The sequence below is a fragment of the Sminthopsis crassicaudata genome, chromosome 3, assembly GCF_048593235.1.
Source record: "Sminthopsis crassicaudata isolate SCR6 chromosome 3, ASM4859323v1, whole genome shotgun sequence".
Taxonomy (NCBI): Eukaryota; Metazoa; Chordata; class Mammalia; order Dasyuromorphia; family Dasyuridae; genus Sminthopsis; species Sminthopsis crassicaudata.
Window position 1 is genome coordinate 81,872,197 of NC_133619.1, and position 21,125 is coordinate 81,893,321.

Consider the following 21,125-nt stretch of genomic DNA (forward strand, 5'->3'; position numbering starts at 1 on the left):
GAAGAAGCTCCAACTGTTCATATGTGGAAAAGGAGGAAGAAGAGGAGAAAAAGGAGGAACAGAGAAAAAGAAAAGGAGGAGGAGAGAAGGAAGAGGAAGAAGGGAAGGAGAAGGAGGAAAAGGAGAATAAGAAAAAGAGAAGGAAGAGAAAGAGATGGTAGTAGTAGTTATGGAGGTGGTGATAGTAGTACTAGTGGTGGTGCTAGGCTGATAACAAGAAACCTTTATAAGCCACAAAAGAGATTCCATGAGTTTGTTGGTTGCCTTATAAACTTCCTCTCTCTTCCTGCCACCACCTGTCCACCTATTTGACAAAGTGAAAGTCTAGTGGTTAAATAAATACAGACAAGAACTCTCTCATTTTTTAAAAAAAAATCTTCAAATGAAGAGTTTGCATCTCCCCTGGCACCTTCAGGATCTGTGGGATTTCCAGGAGATAAAATCCAGTGACTACATCTTTTTATCTCTAAAATGAAGATAACAGGTTTTTGACTAATGAGAATCTATTCTTTGCCCTTAGATAGAAAGCAGATCTTATTTTAAAATTTTAATTAGTATACATATGATAATTCCATTATGTCAATTAGCATGTATTAAGCACCTATTATGTGCAATGCACTGAACTAGGTGCAAGGATAATTTTTTTTTTTTTAAAGGGAAAAATAATCATTTCCTCCAGGGAGCTTATGTTCTATTGGGGGTTGCAACAAGAGCACAGTCTGTCAATACAATTTAATATGAGGAGGGAGAAAGCAGTAAGGGACATCAGGAATGCCTCCCTTAGGAAGCAACAGAGCCGGGTTCTTAAGGAAGCCTTGTCCTCTTCTAGTCTGATTAATTGAACACTTTGTTGATATACCTTTGTTGACATAACAGTATCTTTGTTGACTCTGGCTTTGAAGGAACTCAAAGAAAGCCTGAATCATCATCTCTCTCTCCCCTAGAGAAGAAGTGGAACAGCTTTGTCCAAATGGACTAGTTTTGCTTTAGGCTAGAGATTTGCATTTCTCTGTGGGATAATATGGTCCATTCATTGAATGGAGTGGGAAACAGGGAAGAAGGAAAGACAGAGTAGAGGCTAGACAACTTTACTATACCTCCAGAGTTGCCCTTTATTGTGGGGTTTGATTGTAATGAGGATAAAATGAGATATTGTTGGTAAAGTATTTTGTAAACCTTAAAGCATTGTAAAGGTGCTAGATTTATTATTACTACTACTACTATTGTTGTTGTTATATTGCTTTCAGGTCCTGCAAGTGTCCAGATCATAGAAATACAGCTAAGTCAACCCTTTTCTTACTGAAAAATGTTTATAAATCAGTTTGGAATTCTAGAGCTCTTTCTCATAGAAACTAATTTAAAGAAACAATAAATTAGCAGTTAACTTTCGAGACTAGTCCACAGAAATCTATTTAATTCATAAATGTTAGTGTTAATATTAGCTTGAATTCTGAAGGCAGGAGATAGAAAAGGTCAGCAGAACAGCTGATATCATCCAGGAAAGGTACCAGAAGCTAAATATTAAGTTTGGGCCTTGTACAAAACTAAAATTATCCTCATTTAGAATACTGTATATTTCTCTAATAATCTTAAAGATATTGCAGGTTGAAAACAGAGTACTTAAAATGCTTGAGGAAGTTGAGAGATTGGGGCACAGCCAATGAGGAGAGATGAAAATGTTTAGGACTCCTTGTTCTGGAAAAATGAAGGCTGAGAGGGGATTAGAGAGCAGTATATGGAACACAAAGGGATGAAATACAGATTTTTTTTTTTAATCCCAAATCAAGACATTAGAACTAGAGGGTTATCTTCAAACTTGAAAGAAGCAAATTTAGGACAAATATGAAGACATATTACTGAATCACACAGGTGCTAAGCTTTTTATTTTTTTAAGAAGTGGCAAATATAAAACATTTCCAAAAAAATCAATAAAATTCATTGATAGTGTTATGAAATGAGTGATTCAGAGAAATCAAGAAACGTTTGAATAAAATGAAAGCTATATCTGAATCATATAGATGCTAAACTTTTTATTTTCTTAAGAAGTAGTAAATATAAATTAATTCCCAAAACGATCAAGAAAATTCATGGATAATAAGAATTGTTAAATGAGTTATTTGGAGAAGTCAAGAAGGTTTAAATAAAATACAAGCCACTTGAGGCATTTTCATTTCTGTCTTTGTCCTTTCAGAGCCTAGCCGACATAACACCAGAGCCTAGTGTGGCACATAATAGAAAAAGGAAGGGATTTGCTGTGATTTTTCTCTCCCAATATAATTCATAAAACAATATGTTTTTAAGAATAAATTAAAAAAACTTGTAAACTCTTAGGGCTTGTGAGTGGGGTTCAAAGGACTCCAGAGTATAGAATCAGAGCATCTAAATTGAAATCCTGTCATTCTCACTTATTCACTATATGATCTTTACAAGTCTTTTAAGATTTCTAGGCCATAATTTCTTCTTCTGGAAAATAAAAGTTGAACTAGAAAATAAAGAGAGGAAGGAAATGAACATTTTCTGAATGCCTACTATGTGCTTTATAAATATTATTTCATTTGATCCTCCCATTAACCCTGAGTAGAAGCTGTTATTACTGACATCTCCATTTTACAGTTGAGAAAAGTAAGGCATGTAGGAGTAAGTGCCCAGGTCCATACAGCTACTTAAGTGTTTAATGACAAATTTGAATTTAGGATTTCCTAGAGCTCTATCCATGTTCCAATCAGGAGCTTAATAAGGCTAGGGCAGCTAAGTGGCAAAGTGGATAGAGTCAGGGCCCAAAGTTAAGAACCCTGAATTCAAACCAGGGCTCAGACACATCCTAGCTGTGTGATCTTGGGCAAGTCATTAATCCTATTTGCCTCAGTTTGCCTCATCTATAAAATGAGCTGGAGAAGAAAATGGAAAACCATTGCAGTATCTTATATGCCAAGAAACCCCCAAATGGGGTCACAAAGAATTGGTGAATTAGTCTATGTATGGCAAGGAAGGAATTCAGCCTAGTCTTCCTGAATCCAGAGGGTCTATAGGAGAGAGAAAAAAGAGGGATGTTGTTGATGTAGGTATCATGGATACTCTATTTTATCCCTATTTTATAGATGAAAAATTAAGCGTCAGAGAGATTAAACAATTTGCTCAATTATTAAAAGGTAGGATTTGAATCTGCTGTTTTATCTTTGCAAGTTAAACATACACCCTTAAAAAATTTTTTTTTTTGGCAGTCTAGGTTAAGTGACTTGCCAAGAGTTACACAGCTTATAAGTATTTGAGGCCACATTTGAATTCAGGTCCTCCGGACTCAGGTGCTTGATTCACTCTGCCAACTAGCTACCCCCACCCATCCCTCAATCTGAATCCTCTAGGTTGGGTGTCCTGTTGCTTAGCACCCTCAGTACAATATTTAATATTTCAGTCTGGCATAGTGGAAACAGCACTGGAGAAGGAATTTAAATCCCAATTTTTTCCATGAACTAACTTGAACAAACCTTTACCTCCCTATGCTTCAGTCTCCTCACTGAAAAATAAAGGGATTGAATTGAAAAAGGTTTTCTCTAGCTCTGAAATTCCATTGAATTCAATGTCTCACTTCAGTATTCCTTTTAAGAGGCGTGATAGTCCTAAATCTCTCTGTTTCTCCTTGTGCCATAGTCTTCAAACATGTATTCATTTTGTCATCCTATTGTTTTATTTCTTTTTAAAAATTTATTTATTTTTAATGCACGTTGCTCTATGAATCATGTTGGGAGAGAAAAGTCAGAACAAAAGGGGAAAAAAAACCATGGGGGAGAAAAAAAAAAGAAAAAAGAAGTGAGCATAACATATGTTGATTTACATTCAGTATCCATAGCTTTTTTTTTTTCTGGATACAGATGGCATTTTTCTGTCCACAGTCTACTGGGATTGCTTTGGATGTCATTCTATTCTTGAAGTTATAAATATGTCACAATATTAGGTCAATCAGTTTTATAAAATGGGAAAAAACAAATACATAGTTCCAATGGGACATCATAAGACATTGCAAAAGTTCTAAAAAGGATTGGTGATAAATTTTCCAGAAGGATTGTTTGGTTATCCTTACCTTGAGATAGAAAAAGTAAAGGAAAACTTTGGAGTAGTGGGGAAAAGTTAAAAGCAATGATATAAAAAATGGGTGAAGTCCTTCCCTCTCTTTTCTAAGGGGGATGCTAGAAGAGGAATGCACTGGGGGGAAACCCCATTAAAACTTGGCTCTTTTCTGTGGCATTCCTTCCCAACACCATCTCTAGAGAGCTCTGCACCTCTTCAGTGCCTTCTCTGACAGCCCCATAATCATTTGGCCCCAGGAATTTTTCAGTCTGGGGCTCATATGGTTAGATCTGGGAAGAGGCTGTGATACTTTCAGATCTTCTACTTATACTTATAAGATTAATTGCTTTTTCCTGAAGCCCTCTGCAAAAAGTAAGATTAAAAAGTTGAAAATAAGGAATATTTCCTTAAAAGGAAACTATCTGGTTATCTTGCTCAAGAATCCCAGAAAGGCCTGGATAATGGTGAGTCTTATGGGGGTGCAGGGAGGAACTTTGTGGTTGCTTTCAGCTCTAAATCTGTGATGCTATGCATCTGCACCGGTGACTCGGTCTACTTAAGTCCCTTAAAGATTGTTCTGCTGGACTGGTCAGTTTTTACCTTTGAAGGCTCCTGTTACCTCCTTACATTTTTTGGGCTATTTTAAATTCCTACATCTTCAAGCTGAGGGCAACCACCTTTACCAAGTGTTTCACCTGCCTGAGCCTCAGTTTCCTCACCCCCCCAAAAAAACCCCAAAGAGGCTTGAACTGAATGCTTTCTAAGGTCACCTTCACCTCTGACATCCTACAAAGTCAAAAGGAGCATAAGAATCACAGATTTTCTGTTCTCTTCCAAATGAAATTTAAGCTTTTAGAGGGGCCCAAGGGAAGCAAATCCGAGGGAGAATCCAAAACCTTTTGAGACATTTGGATGGCTTGAAAAGACTCCCTCCTCCTTCTCCCCCTCCTCCACCCCAAAAGCCAACATACCTTTAGGACTTCAGAACTTGGAATGTTCCATGTGCAGTTATTAATATGCAAAAAATGCCTTCATAAATACTTGATACTGAACACAGTAGGGAATCAGTTCATTTGAAAGAGGAAATGGGAGCTTGGAGTTGAAACATGTCTGCTTGTCTTTTTTTTGCTCTTTTCATCTCCACATTTCCCCTTGTAGTTTCACTCCCCCCCTGTCCCTCCTAGCCCCTCGGTCCCCCACCTCCATCCACAGCATCTCCCGGGCTGTTGTTGATTTCAGTTGCTAATTTCACTGCTACTTTTGCATTTGATTTAGAATTCAGATCTCTCTTGGTGGAAGAATAGCTTCCGCGATCGCCATCCTGACAATTCACCACCTTTCTATGTGCTGGACATCAGGGTCCAACGCTTTCTGACTATCTTTGAAGGTTTAAAAGTATTTATTAAAAATACTCCAAATATCTCTTTCCCCCTAGCAACCAGCAGGGGCCATCCTAGTGCAGCATCTTGAAACTGGTCATATTCCCAGAAAGTCAATGACCCTGTTTTATCTTGACCTCAGAGAGTTTTCTGAAATCCAAGTTCTGTTGCTTCTCAATAAAGGGTGGCTAGAAATACTAAACTATGTCCTCATCCTCCTCCCCCTCCCCTTCCTCCCTCTCTCCTCCCCCACTCTTCTCCACGGGTAAATTAAAAAGTAAATTTATTTTTCATAGCTAAATCGTAATAGTGCCGGCTCTTAAATAAAGGAAAATGTGATAGAAAAGAAAGAAGAAAAACAATAATAACAATAACAAAAAAACTATTGATGCTGATGAAGATCGATTTGGCATGGTAGCTGCTGCCTGAATAAAAAGATGGACATGTCAGTGAGATTCACCAGAGACTGGAGGCATCTCCCTGAATATCTGCCAATGGCATATCAGGGTACTGTAAACTAAAGTCTGCTAAGCATGAAGCCTGGCCCCCAAATTGATCCCAGATGCTTTAAATGGTAAACATTAAATTAGCCATTTACATCAAGTAAGGATAAGAAAGTAGTTAAAATGGATGTCTGAGACTATATCACAGTGAAGTGGAAATCATACAGGATTTTTAGTCAAAATATGGGCACAAATTTTGGCACTGCCATTTACTTTCCTGGGTGATGTTGTTAATATTTTTGGTCTTAGCTTCCTCATTAAAAAAAGGGGGAATTAGACTATATGATCTCTAAGATCTCTTCCAGTTCTAAATCCAATGAAATTTAACTGGGGTTAAATTATGCCTGGGGTGGGCTGGGCCCATGTTAGGAAGAGCACTCTCTGATAATTCATTTATCAACACTCATGAGGAAATGGCAATCTTTATGGAGCTCTTTCTCTAAAAGGGATTCCCTTAGTAAATATTTTAAAATGCCTGTGAGATCTTTCAAGATATAGGCTACCCTGCATCAAGAATCAAGTCATATTCATGGACTTTCTGCTTGGGTCTTAGCAGGTAAAGAGAAAATTCAAAATTTTGAAAAAAAGTAACTCTGTGGTGGATGGGCAAGGTCATATGATGACAGATTTAGGATGGGGAGGGACCTTAAAAGGGATATTGTTTAGCTCTCTCACTTTTTTAGGTGAGGTAAGGGAAGCACAAATAATTTGTCCAAGGTCATAGATTAGTGACAGAGGTAGGATCTATACGTTAGTTCTCTGACTCAGAATTGAATATGGCACTGCCAAGATGGTGGGAGACTGAGCATAGCACAAAAAAAACCAAAACAAACAAACAAAAAAAACCGTGCTGCATCTGAAATTCGAGCACCTGGATTTTGCCCTTTATAACATGTGACACTTTAGATAAGAAATTTGAACCTCAGTTTATTCATCTGTAAAAGGGGGTGAGTTGGATTTAATGGCTTCTGACCTACAGCATAGACCTAGAAGTGCATCATTTTCCAGGTCTATACTCTTGTGATTACTCACTGGGTCACTGCAGGGACACCAGGAGAAACTCCAGACTGGCATTCTATGAGACTTGGATAAGCAAACCCCCTCTGAGGATTAGTATAACACAGTGACCTTACAAATTTGGCTTGCTGCTTCTGCCATAGTTGCTTGTTTTTAATCTTGTTCCTGTCTTAGAGGAGGATCTTGATTTTTCTATTTTTCTTTGTAAACAGTAGGTACTCAACATATCTTGTACATTAAAGAGAATTCTAATTTAGTCCTTTTCCAGAAAATAACCCTATTAATAATCCCCTCCTCCCCATCTTGCAAAAGTGGACTCCAGGATTCTTTTGAAAGTAAGGGTATATTCATTTTGTATGTTTCTCACTCTTTTTTATTTCCTTCCAATTTCAGATTGATATTAATATAGAGTTACTATGAACTTTTTTTTGGGGGGGGTCATCCATGAAGGGAACTCCCAGTGTGGAAATTTTCTCCACTACTGTCAGTAGTAGTCTTGTAATAAATATTTGTAGCAATGAGAGATTAATGGTTTCATGGATGGAACTGATCAGAGATCACCTTGAACCCAGGTTTTCTAATTATTCTTTGATTATTCTTCATCAGTTATCCAGCCTTTTAATGGGGACTTACAATATGTTGTTATGCTGACTGAAATGTTTCTGAATGTATGAATCGTTCAAGGGAACTACTGGCTTGCAAAAACCTCTCCATAAATGCAAGTTGGGAACTCTGTTGTAATTTATAATCTTAGGCAGTTGCCTGGACAGCTGGGTGGTGCAATGGATAGAACACTGAGCATAATGTCAGGAAGATCTGAGTTCAAGTGTAGCCCCAGATACTTACTAGCTGTGTGGCCCTTATAACCTATTTATAATAATATTTATCTCCCAAGGTTATTGTGAGGATCAAATAAGATACCATTTGTAAAGCACTTAGCACAGTAATTAGTCATTGCTTGTTCCCATCCTTCATTCCACCCCTCCATCACCCCCAAAAATTTAGGGGTTAAGTGACCTTCCTGTAGTTGTACAGATAGTATTTGTCAGATTCAAGATTTGAATTCAGTCTTCCTAGCTTCAATAAACAGGTTGTCTCTATGTCCTAATATATTTAAATGGTTAAATATAATACTCTTATTATAGTGTCACATTGTGTTATTTGGTTTGTTATTAGCTCTCTTGAAGCAAATGTGGCCTTTTTGTTATTTGTGTAGTCTATGGTGAATTTAGAATGGTTTTAGATATAATCTCTGAGGTGCTATAAGGCATTTGGATTCTGATAACCAAAAAAAAAGTATTAATTTTATATTTCTCTTTGTCACAAAGTCTCCTTCAAAGAGTCTCTAGATATTCACTTATAAAGGACAACTTCAAGGTAGGCATTTTAAAAAGATGAAAATATTGTTCCTATGATAATTCCTTTTCTTATCTGAAAATTTCTACTTTGTTTTGTCTTATTCTAGCAGCACTTTCCTAGGACTTGCAGACCAAGTCACAGTTGAAGTGATAGCTGATATCTTTCCTTAATCTTAAGTCTTTTTTTTTTAAACAACAACAGCAGCAACAACAACAACAACAACAATGGCAACAACAATAAACTTCCAGAAATAGAGGGGGGAAATGAAAGAGACAAGAAAATTGAAGAAAGGATGGGAAGAACTAAAAAGGCATGCAATCTATAGTGGTAGCAAACAAAACTAAGTCAGGGGAACTGAATGTCAACTTTTTATTTTGTTCTTTTTCCAGGTTTCTCAGCTCTAGAAATTCCTCTGGTTTGTTCTACTGGGAACGATTAAATATAATCAGAACCATATACCTTCCAGTGGTAGAACAAGTTTATGAAAATTGGTAAATACAGAGCTCTAGAGCTATGGGAAATGGACATTCACCTTCTTGATAGAACAGTAAATGAGTTTAGCCATTCTGGAAAACAGTTTGGAACTGTGCAAGAAAAGTGACTTTACTGTTCATACTCTTAGATGAAGTGATGCCATTGCTGGGCATATGTTCCAAGCAGGACAAATACAGAGGGAAAGGTCTTCTCTATGCCAAAAATATACTTAGCAGTTTTTTGTGAGTTACAACAGAACAAAAAACAACAATAAAACAAAGTAGGTACATATCATCAATCAGAAAAAAACAAAGAATGATCATCAAAGTAGGCTGAGCAAATTGTGTTATGTGAATGTGATGGAATATTATGCAAAAAAGAAATTATGAATATGGAGAATTCAGAAAAACTTGGGAAGACTTATTTGAACAAATATATAGCCAGGTACATAACATCAAGAAAATAATATATATAATGACCATGATAATGTTAAAACAACAACAACAACTAAAGTCTCAGAATTCAGATCTACACAATGACAAATCTTAGTCTAGAGGGTTATAGAATCATAGATTTAGGAACCTTAAAGATCTATGCCAGTAAGGACACCAACACTTAGAGAGATTCGGTTGTCTACCCCTGTTACACAGAGAGTAAATAGAACAAGTAGAATTGAATTCGGGTCCACTGACTCCAAATCTGGCAAGTTTTATACTTTATTATCATTCTGACTGAGGAGATATAATATTTTTTTTCCCTCTACTATAGTGGGCTGGTAGTAGACTATATGTGCAGAATAAAGTATACATTACTAAACATGGTCAATGTGTATATTTTGCATATCTGCATTTCTTTTTTTTATAAGGAAAGTAGCACAATGGATAGAACTCTTGACTTGGAATCTGGGAGACTTGAGTTCAATAACTTTATATACTTGTCATGTGTGACTTGGATTACTTCCCTCAGATTCAATTTCCTTATCTGTGAAATGGGGATAGTAATAGCACCTACCCCTTCAGAGTTGTGAGGATCAAATGAGATAATATTTATAAAGTGTAACAAACCTTAAACTTCCAAATAAATGCAAGCTATTATTGTTATTATTATTATTTTATTGGGAAATAATTATAATACTAAAAGCTAAAACCATAACAATCCTAAAGCATTAAAATTTAAAAAAAAACCCAGATATATCCTTGCATAGAAATTAATTTTCAAACAAACTCTCCTTTGTTTTCCTCATGGTCATCTTTTGAAGATTTTTTTCCTTCACTTTCTATTTTATTTCTTTGTTTCCTATCTAAGTACACTGACCAATTATTTTTATAAAAGACCAGTACGTCTTACCTGAGAGTGGGTAAGTAGTTTAATGGAAATTGCCTTTCTGTCTGTCCTTGTTCACTTACCTTGCTTGCATTTGCCAGATAGGAAACTGTCTATACAGCTAATTTGTACACTGGAAAAAACCTGAAATTATTGAATCTCAAAAGGACCTTCATTATTATCTCCAAGGATTTTTAACTAAGAGTTCATGAACTTAATTTGAAAAAAAACTGATGATTGTACCTCAATATAATTGATTTCTGTGTTAATTTTATATTTTTTATTTTATGCATTTAAAAACATTATTCTGAGTAGGAATCCATAAACTTCACCAGATTTTCAAAGGGGCCTATGATATAGAAAAAAAGACTTGCTGTAGCTCATAGTGCCCCCTCACTTTATAAATGAGTACACCAAAAGCTGGAGAAATGATGAGACTCCCCTAAAATCATCCAATTAGTGGAAGAGATAGGATAAAATCCACAACCTCATACTACTCCTGTCTCTAGCTGTTAAGCTAATAACACATCTTAGCACTTATGGGGTATACCATTATTCTCTCTTGCCTGGAGCTTTATGAATATTAAGCTTGAAAATTGGGATCAATAACCATACCTTCTCTGCTGGTTCTGGGGTCAAGGATACATTTTCACAGATATTTGCATGAAGACTAGTTTCTGAATGAGTATTTCCTTCAGTGAAAATCAGAGAGAAAAAAAATCAGAAATTTCAGATATTTCTTTTCTCCTTTTTAAAAAAAACATATATATATATATGATACAGGATTCTAGACTTAGGATTAAAAGGGATATTAGAGGCTGTATAATTCAACCTCTATATTTAGCAGATGAAGAACCTAAAACCCAATTTAAGTACCTGTCCTAGGTAACACATTTAAACCTGGGCCATTTGCCTCCAGAACTAATATTTGTTGTACAATCCTATCCCACCCACCCAATCCACATATATCTATATAGATCTAGCATTCACATGCATTTAAAACATTTCTACATAGCCACATTCCAAAAATATATTAAGCAATTCTGAATTTTAGATACAAATAAATATTTTTTGTGTTTTTTTGCTTATTATAGGGGTAAAATGGATTTTTTTATATGACCAAAATTCAGTGAAGGAAAAATGAAAGAGAGAGATGTTGGTGGGGAAAATTGCTGATGTTGATAAAATATAAATGTTGTCTGATAGCAGCTCAATCTTGCAGGAAATCCTCTAGACCAAAAAAATAGACATCTCTCTTTTCTTTTTTACATTTTGGGAGAGATCTTCACAGAAGTCCTATTCTGATGCTTCATTGGGGCATAGAAGCGAATATGGACTGTGCCAGCAGAGATCGTGCTCTTACAGATTTCATCAAAAATCTGGAAACTTTTTGAGTACCATCAGACAGCAAATGGAAGAATGTCTATTGTCTAAAGACTGTCTTGGCTAAATTTGAAGAGGTTCAGTTCAATTCAACTCAAGAGAGATTGATTAAGCCCCTGATACACACAGATCTGTGCTAGTATGCTGGGAATGCAAAGCCAAGAGAAAAAACAGGTTTACCTTCATGGATAACACATTTAGGGATTGAGGATGGAAAGGAATATAGCATGTACACAAGTAAATAAAGACAAAGTAAATTAGTAAGGAGAGAGTTCTAACAACTGGGAAAATCAGGGGGGTAATACCTATGTGAGCCTTGAGGAAGATAAGGATTTTTAGAGACAGTATAAAGAGAGGAGGTCTGGAAATGGGGAATAATTTGTGTGAAGAGATGGAGTATTGTTTGGAGAATGGTCATTAGTCCAGTTTGGCTTGACCAAAGAATATGCAAAGGAGAGTTAATGTGAAAGTTGACTGAAAAAGTAGATGGGAGTTAGATTGTGGAGTGTTTTGGAAGTTAGACTAAAATTTTAGTATTTTATTCTATAGAAATAAGGAGCCACTAATGTTTTTGAGCAGGAAAGTGACATAGGGTGTTTTGGAAGTTAGAATAAAAATTCAGTATTTTATTCTATAGAAATAAGGAGTCATTAATATTTTTGATCAGGAAAGTGACATAGACTTGTGCCTAGGAAAATAATTTTAGTAGATATGTGAAGGATGGAGTGGAGAAAAAAGAGGTATAAGTTTAGTTTGAACTGGGTAATAGCTCTGTGAGCCAAAATGAGATAAATACTATCATCTGGAAAAATGGTCTAGACTAGTCCTAACTTAGGTTAGTCCATTGGTTTTAGACTTGGGCCTATAAATCAGTGAAATACTCATGAGCCAAACATCATTTAATAAAAAGAAATTTACTTTAAAAAGAAATTTACATTAAAAAGGATAGAGGGGAGTGGAATCAAGATGGGTAAATATAGGTAGCAACCCAGCTAAACTCACCCAACAGTTCTCTCCAACTTTAAAAATGCTCAGATCTAGGAGCAGCAGAATCCCAAAAGTCCAGAGTGAGATATTTTTCTCACTTAAGACAACTTAGGAGGTCTGCAGAAGAGATTGTGACACTGGAGGGGGTGCTTGACCAGTATGTGGCGACAATACCAGTGGTGGACCTTGGAAATGGCTAATCCAGCAGCAGCAACTTCTGGAGCTCTCAGCCCAGAGATGATAAAGGGATTGACCAAATGGTCAGAAAGAGATTACAGAGGACCTTTTTCTCACACTGGGTAGAGTTAGAGCTAACTGGCAATTCTATTGTCCACAAACAGTTCTGGACAGCAGCTCCAGGAGGGATTGGGGAATGGTTGGATAAGTCGTGACATATGATTGTGATGGAGTATTATTGTACTGTAAGAAATGATCAGGAGGATAGCTTCAGAAAAAAAAAAAAACTATGGAGAGATCTATATGAACTGATACAAAGTGAATTGAGAAGAAACTGGAGATCATTATGCACAGTAACAGAAATGTTGCAATGATAATTAACTGTGAAAGATTTGGCTACACTGATCAGTGCAAAGATCCTAGACAATCCCAAAGAACTCATGATGGAAAAAATGCTACCTCTAGAGAGAATCGATAAACTCTGAGAGAAAACTGAAGTATATAATTTTCTTGCTTTATTATTATTATTTTTTTTGTGAGGCTGGCAATATGGCTAACATGGAAATATTTTTGCATGAGTTTATATGTATAATTGATAAAATTTTGCTTGCATTTTTGGTAGATGGGGAGGAGTAAAAGAAAACGAGAATTTGAAACTCAGAATTTAAAAAGAAAAAATGTTAAAAACAACTATTTTTTTAAAAAGGAGATTCAGTAAAAATACAACACTTATTCAGTTGGGCAGAGCTAGCATCTGCCCCTATATCTGATAATGTGTAGATAGAAAGTTATGTTAACTTGAATACCATTGGGAATACTGACAAACCTTAAAAATGTGAAATTGACTGGGCCTTTTAAAGCCCCAGGAGATCAGGAAGCCATCAAGTCCCCTGAACTACTTAAGGAAATTTCTCTGTACCTTTAAGGAGAAACTGGCCAGGCATACATGACCCAAATATTATTTATACCCCAAGATATAATTGATAAAAATTTATCAACTGATTGAATGCGGATAGGGTTAGGAAGAGGTCAAAGTCAAAGATGACTTTCAGATTACAAATCTGGGTTATCAGGAGAATGGTGAAGAGGGATGAATTTTTTTGGGAAAACAAAGAGCTTCATTTTGTCCATTTTGAGTTACAGGTGTGTGAACCATTGAGGAAAAGCTATTCCCTAAAGGTTAATTTTTTGGGGGGAGGAAAGGGTCACAGCCACTTCTAAGTCTGTGTACCAAAGTAAGGAGGGATTACAATAGAGTATAGACTTCTTAAAGGCAGGTAGGATTTTTTTTGTCTTATTTTTTCTATATGTATTCCCAACACCTACCATTGTGCTTTTGAATCAATGCCTTGTTGAATTGCAGTTTACATTGGTGGGCAGTAACTATGCTAGTGAAATCATTGATCCCTGGGGTACAGCAAAAGGGGCCATGGGGATTCAGATAAGAGGAGGATCCAATGCATTTAGTGGAGAGAAACATATCTGGATCAACAAATGCATAGATATCAATTTGTTTGAGAAGCAGACACACTGAGCAAACTCTCTTGAATTATGTAAGCCTGGTCATTTATAGCTATCTATTTACTTTTGTCTTTTTATCTATTACTGTCCTTCATCTCTGAAGATGAGAACACTGATAGTGATTATTATCTGTCTAATGTCTTTCTCACATTCTGTACTTGTGAAATTCTCCCTCTGAGTTCCACTATAATTGTTTGCTGGGTCTCTCATTGTTTAGATCACTGTAACCTGGAATATTTGTTGACCTAAAGACTTTACTTTGGAATGGTTTCCCCATCCCTTGCTCCTTATGGTCCAATCCATTACTTCTATTGTTTCTTAGCTGTCCATATTATGAGAGCACAGGATGACAAGATCATCCATTTAAAGTGAAAAGAACCTCAAAATCTATCTAGTTCACCCCCTTCACTTTACAGATGAGAAAACTGAGGATCACTGATCATAGGCTGTTTGAAAATGGGTGTCAGTACATCCTGAAAGCATTTCTCTCTTTCTGTCCTTCTTAGTTATCCCACTTCATCTTGCCATACAACAGTTAGTTGGCCATGGTTTATCCTTCAGACAGATTCAGCCTGGAGACTTGTGTCCCTTCTCTGTAGTTTGGAAAGTCTCATTGATAGCCTTGACATAAAACTTATGAATTCTAATATATAGGGGAAATGCTTGTTAACACAAGCAGAAGGATTCTATCACCCATGGTTCAAGAAATGTAAACAACATTTTAGACATGAAGCTGAAAAATCACTTAGGATGTCGACGTCTCTTGGCTATGTGACCCTGGCAGTTCACTAAAGGTCTAAGTTGTCAGAGAGGAGAGACTCTTAACTGAAATCACATTCCTTAGAGATAAAGCAATGGATTGGTCAAACATCCCTTCTGAACAGCAGGGCAATCTCTAGCACTATTATCAAGGCCAAAGAAACTAACTCCATTTGCCAATTCACTGGGGCAAAGCTTGTGGAGGCAGGGCCCATTCCTTTGTGAGGTATAGGGATGGATGTGCACGCTCACAGATTAGGAACTGAATGACATGAACTTATGCCTAAAAATAGGAGAAGCCTTGCTTTTCTGTGATGAGCATTCCTATTGCTCAAGAGATAAACCGTGACCCACTCTATAACTGGCTGCCCACCATCTCATCTACGAAGGCAGACTCACAGGCCCTAGCATTAATTGGACTGCAGGCTTTTAGCTCAGAGATAGCATTCTTGCTCGATAATCTGTCAGCTTCAGTGATGACCCTTGTTTAGAATCTCATCCCAAAACTCCCTTTTCTTCTTTTTCCAGAGCATGGAATCCTTCATCAAACACTCAAAACTTGAAAAGCAGGATAGAAGAAGAGATTAGTAGTTCAGAAGACAGATCCTGAAATGTCCTGGAATACAAATCCTTCACCAAATGTGCTTTATGTCCAAAGCTTGGTTTCTATAAAGGAAGCTTAACTAAATTTTATTCTGATTTTTTATCCTTCTGTTATGTTTTCTTTCTTCCCAGGATGGGAAGACTTCCCTTCTCCACCACCCCTAACCTCAATCAGTTTGTCAATATGGAGATGTAGCACCAAGGGGTCTACTTATCAGGTGAGGTAAGATATCTGACTCCTTCCCAGATCTTTGTCAGGGCCTGGGAAAAAAAGCTCAGACAGGCAGGCTCCAAAGTTATAACAGTGGGTGGCAAGGAAGACAGAGCCACAGTCCCAAGCTTTCACAAAAACATCTTAACGAGGGTTCAAGGCTGATCTGTTTCCAAAGCCCAAGGTCTCCAAGCTTTACCCCGTGAGAATCAGGAGCATCCATTGTATAAGAAACTGCAACAAGGTGAGGTGCTGGCAATTCCTGTCCCCACCTCTCTCTCTCACTTATCTACTGGGCTTCTCAACAGTGATCAATAATAGAATCGGGTCAGAGATAACTTAACCTGTGATTTAGAAAGTACTCAACATATTCTGGCCTTTTCTATTTTTTTTTTAATGTTAGTCTGGTAGATTCAAATATCATTCAAATCTTTTTTTTTTTAAAGTGACTTTCTGCCTTTGGTTTCTTTTGTCATACATGAAAAAGAGAAAAATGCAAATGCAGATAATTTTTAAAAGTTCTTTCCAGTGAAAAGTTAACCATAAAAGGAAGGACAACCCTCATCCTTCTGCATAGCCTCTTTGGGTTTTCCTCAAGAGGAAGACTTCTAAAAATACTTTATTTTATATGCTGTGACTCAAGAAGCCAATGACCTATAGAGTGTTTGTCCTGGAATAATAAATCTCAAGTCTCTACTTGTTTAGCCCAGGAGACCAAGACCCAAGATAGCCATTTTATATACTAGTCATTATCAAATTTTTTGGGACAAGATTTAAGATCCTGCCTACACTAGGCATTTTCACTTGGAAACTTCTTTGATAGGGAGGGGAAGATGGGGCTCTATGTAAATAGTTCTTAGACCTGAAAAAAATCTCAGGGCCAGATTCAAGCCCTAGGGAATTCTATCAAAGGATCTCAAAGGAACCATGTAGAAGAGAGCAGTCAGCCTGAATTTAAATATGGCAATGCCTAGTAAATCTGAAGGAGATACTTTTTTCTTCCAAATTGGAATAAAACATCTTTTTAACTCAACTTTTGTTTTCTTAGACTATAGCAAGCCCCAGTCTCAAGGGTTTGGCTATGTCTTGGGAACAAGAACTTCTCTAAAAAGTTAATAAATTATTTTTTATAGTGACATTTGAATGTAAATGGCCCATTACCAAGCTTAAATTGGAAGAGGGGAAGCTTATTAATGGAGTTTTAAACTTGAATTGGGGGAGTAACAGAACATAAAACACAGGAAGAACCTTCCAATCAAGTCGATATGATTAGAGAAGCAGAGACTAGTGGTGTTAGCCTGGGTATAATTGTCAAGAGAGTCTGAGAGTGGATGAGCATATATAGCCAGTTGGAATGATTTGGGGGGGGGCTCTAATAATACACTGCAAATGTAGCAGGCAATGTGAGTTTAGAAGATTCCAGACATCTTGGTCTAAGCTTGTTGGACACAATCATCTCCCAGGATTTTGAGAACTGGACTCAGTGAAATTTTCATTTGGATAAATTATGAGACCCAAGAGCATAGATTCATTTTCAAATGAGGAATGATAGAATACATAATTCACATGAAGCAAAGCCAAAACTTTTAGAAGCATAGAGAATTGGAAAAAAGTGGGAGAAAAAGAAGAAGAAAATATGACTTGGGAAAGATAACTAATGTCTGAAAAGTAAGTCTAGGAGGTAGTATCAGCTATTGTAGTCATAACAGAATGGGAAAAGTGACCCAGTGTATTTCTATGTATTTGAGATTATATACCACATAGCATGCATAAGGATATTCTTGAATGTCTATTAATAACTTCTAGGAAAGTGTACTTTGAGATGATGATATAATCACCATATTGGCCACCAAGAAGATTTTCTATCTCCCCATGAAGTACAAAGAAGGGATATTCTCCGCTATACCATCAGCATGGTAAATTGTTTCTACTTGGCATCTCGAACAGGGATTCAGCAAGGGAAGTCTCTGGTTACTTCTCTGTTTCATATGTGTGGGTTTTCTTTTTTCTTTTTGCCTTATTATAGATGACTGAATATAGATCTTGAGAAGGATGTCTAGTTTCATGAATTGAAATCCGGAACCTCTAGTTAGTGCTAGCTATATGATGAGAGATGCCCTTTGTCTAATACAGTGCTTCTTGGTGAAGGTAACCATTAGCAAGCCCAAACTATGGCTTGACTTACTAAAGACTTGGACTTGGAGGGAATTACTTAAGACGATGCAGAGCTGAGGTGAAATATAACATGCCCATTGAAACAAATCCTTCAATCTACTTCAAGTTTAGATGTTGAAATCTCAAATCCTGAGGAAATATAACAGCAGATGTAAGATATGCTGCTGCTTCATGTTTTAAACTTATGTCAATACATGCCTGTGAATCCTTGTGTTAAGTATTTCTTCAGTGTAAAGGAAATAAATAGCTGCCCCAGCCTTATTTACATTGCATATTGAATACCTTTCTCTTCTCCCCTTTAGAGAGAACCTAGACATGAAACAAACTAAAGTAATTTTCCTCCAATCTCTGGGTTAGGGATATTAAAAAACCCAAAGAATTTAAGAAAGAGCCTACTACCTCTAATTAGTGGCCATCCAAGACTTAATCCAATCTCTGCATGTGCAGAGATAGGTTCAGTTTTTTGAGGATTCTGTTAATGCAGAAGACGTGGTCAACCACTGAGAGAGGCAGTTGAGGAGAGAGCAAGTTTCAAACACCATCTGCTTCTCCTACTCCTACTTAACTGATGCTGAATGGAGTTAGAAAAACTTATGGAACTATGATGGCTAGATTTACTGTAAATGTATGTTACCAAATTTTTATCTTCAATTTAGAGCAATGCCTAGCATTTAATAAATACTTGTTGACTGCCTGACGATCCTTGATGAGGATATTAGGTAATGAACATTGGATTTTGTGATCAAAATTCAACCATCTATTATTTTATAATTGACTAAAAGATGTAGAAAATATAAGATTCCATTATGCTTATTTTTTGTTGATTTTGATTTAGGAGGATGAAACACTTTTCCAAGATGATGTCTTGCAGTCAAGCCTCAAAAATCATTCATAATTTCTTAAAAGATCCAGCTATGAAAATAACCCTGTTCAATGAATCTTTTATCATATATACTGAACAAGGCATAAAGTAGGTAGAGGTATGCTTGCCAGAGGTATTCACCACTGTGATGGAGGAAATCCAGGGTGGAGTTCAAGTTGAGGAGGGAGTCTTTATGAATGGTGAAATCATTCAGATGATCCTACATATAGATAATATTGTTGTTTGTCTTTCATTCTCAAAGTCACCCATGACATCAGGGAGGTGATGCCATAACATGCAAGTTAATTGGATTTAAGTGAGGCAAGGTTGTATAAAATCACCTGCCTCACTTTCTTCTCTGGAGCCATCTGGGTCCAGTGGCCAGATATAGATCAAGATGATTGAAGATGGTTCTTAGATAATATTGTATTGATTGTTCCAAGAAGCTCCTGGAAGAGATCTGTAACCACTTGCCAGAGATGGGCTTGATTTTCAGCATAGGAAAAATGGATGAAGAATGTCTGTTGCCTAGATTATAACATGTATCTCTGTGGGCAACTTCTAAAACTTATGGATCAATAATAAAACTTATACAATTTGGGAATGAGTTGGATCCATAATTGAACAAAAGAAATAAAACTAAGGGGAAGAATTTATACAATAACGGCATTGTAAAGTCACACAACATTGAAATTCTTGAGAACTCTGATTAATATGACCATAATTCTTACTAAAGAATTGAAAATGAATACTCTATTACCCATTCTCTTTTTTTTATGAATTGCAGTAAGAAATATATTTTTAGACATGGCCAAGTTAGAAATTTGTTTTATTTATCCTTATATATTTGTTACAAGTGTATTCTTCTTCCTTTTTATTCCAATTAGGGTGGGGTAAAAAGGAAAACACATTTATTAGTTGAAAATTAATTATATATAAAAAATTCTCAGAAATGAGTTAAATAGCTTACAGATAACACAAATGTATGTTTTCAGTAGAGGAGGGGGAAACCTTACCTATCCTGACTTGCTGATCACTTGAGCACTCTTCACCAAGACAGGTATTTGAATCTCCAAGCTGATGAGCTAGAAAGAAAATAAGATATATGAAATTATAACCTCAATATGCATTGAGAAAATTTTCATGCACACACAAAAAGGGGGAATGACTGAACCAATTATTAGTTTGGTTTTTATTAATAATAAACATTAATGCATAAATGTAATAGAATATTATGACTATAGTATTCTATTTAGAAAGGATTGAAGGGATGGGCCAGAAAAATCTGGGCATACTCCATGTTATGTCTCAGAATGAAGTAAACAAAGCCAAGGAAACAACAACATCATCATAAAATGAACATCTTTGATTAATGCGATAAACTATGATTCTAGAGAATTGATGATGAAGAATGCTATTCACCTCCTCACAGAGAGGTGATGGATTAATAGGCAGAATAAGATATAGATTTTTAGACGTGGCCAATATGGGAATTTATTTTTATGTGGGTTTTGTTTTTATTTTTTTTTTCCCCATTGTAATAGGGAGATGGGAAGGAGAAACAGTATGTGCTGGTTAAGTGAAAAAAAATCTATAAGATTTTTTAAAAGGGAGAACAGTAATCATGGACAGAAATACTGATTCTTAAGTCCATAGATGAATTAGATCATTTGGAAAACTTGTAGATGCTGTCATAGAGAATAACCTTTTCTAGGTCACTGTTTAATGATCCCCCAGAAAGGAAAAACTAAAATATTAGGAATGTAAAAACCTGAAGTTAAAAGCTTTCATTAGGAAAAGAGCACTAAACAGTTAATTCCTGACATAAAATCTGAGTAGATAACACAAATTTGAACAGCAGATGTTGCATGAGGCAGCAACATGAGCAGCAGCGGCCTCATTGTGGATGATAGACAAGCATGTGGTGTCCATAGTCTCTAGTTGCAGTCCAAATACTGGAGCTGGAAAAGCAGAGTCATGGGGGAATTGGAATATTACACTGGTTATCCAATTCTAGCCAAAAAGACAGCCAGGTTTTTTCAAAGCTCCTCTCCCCCAACCCTGCCCCTTTCGAACATAGATGTCTTGAGCAAGAGTTACTCTTTTTCCTTGTTGTTCAGTCTTGTCTGATTCTTCATGACTCTATTTGGGGTTTTCTTGATAAAGACACTGGAGTGATTTGCCATTTCCTCCTCCAGGAAATTGAAGCAAACAGAAATAAATGAAATTTAGCCAAGATCACAGTTACTAAGTGTCTGAAGTCAGATTTGAACTCAGGGAGATGAGTATTCTCCAAGCTTCTGGCCAATATATCACCTAGCTGCCCA

The 21,125-nt window shown here is 36.4% G+C and overlaps 1 protein-coding gene across 1 annotated transcript in view; it reads right to left on the reverse strand.

The window, feature by feature from the left end:
- Nucleotides 1–21,125, reverse strand: part of KIAA2012 (KIAA2012 ortholog) — a 148,241-nt gene that overhangs the window by 67,353 nt on the left and 59,763 nt on the right. Inside the window, exons 12-13 of the mRNA XM_074299022.1 lie at nt 19,815–19,883; nt 10,736–10,812 (exon numbers count right to left, since the gene is read on the reverse strand). Coding sequence (XP_074155123.1) covers nt 10,736–10,812; nt 19,815–19,883 — 146 coding nt within the window. The remainder of the gene's footprint in view (nt 1–10,735; nt 10,813–19,814; nt 19,884–21,125) is intronic.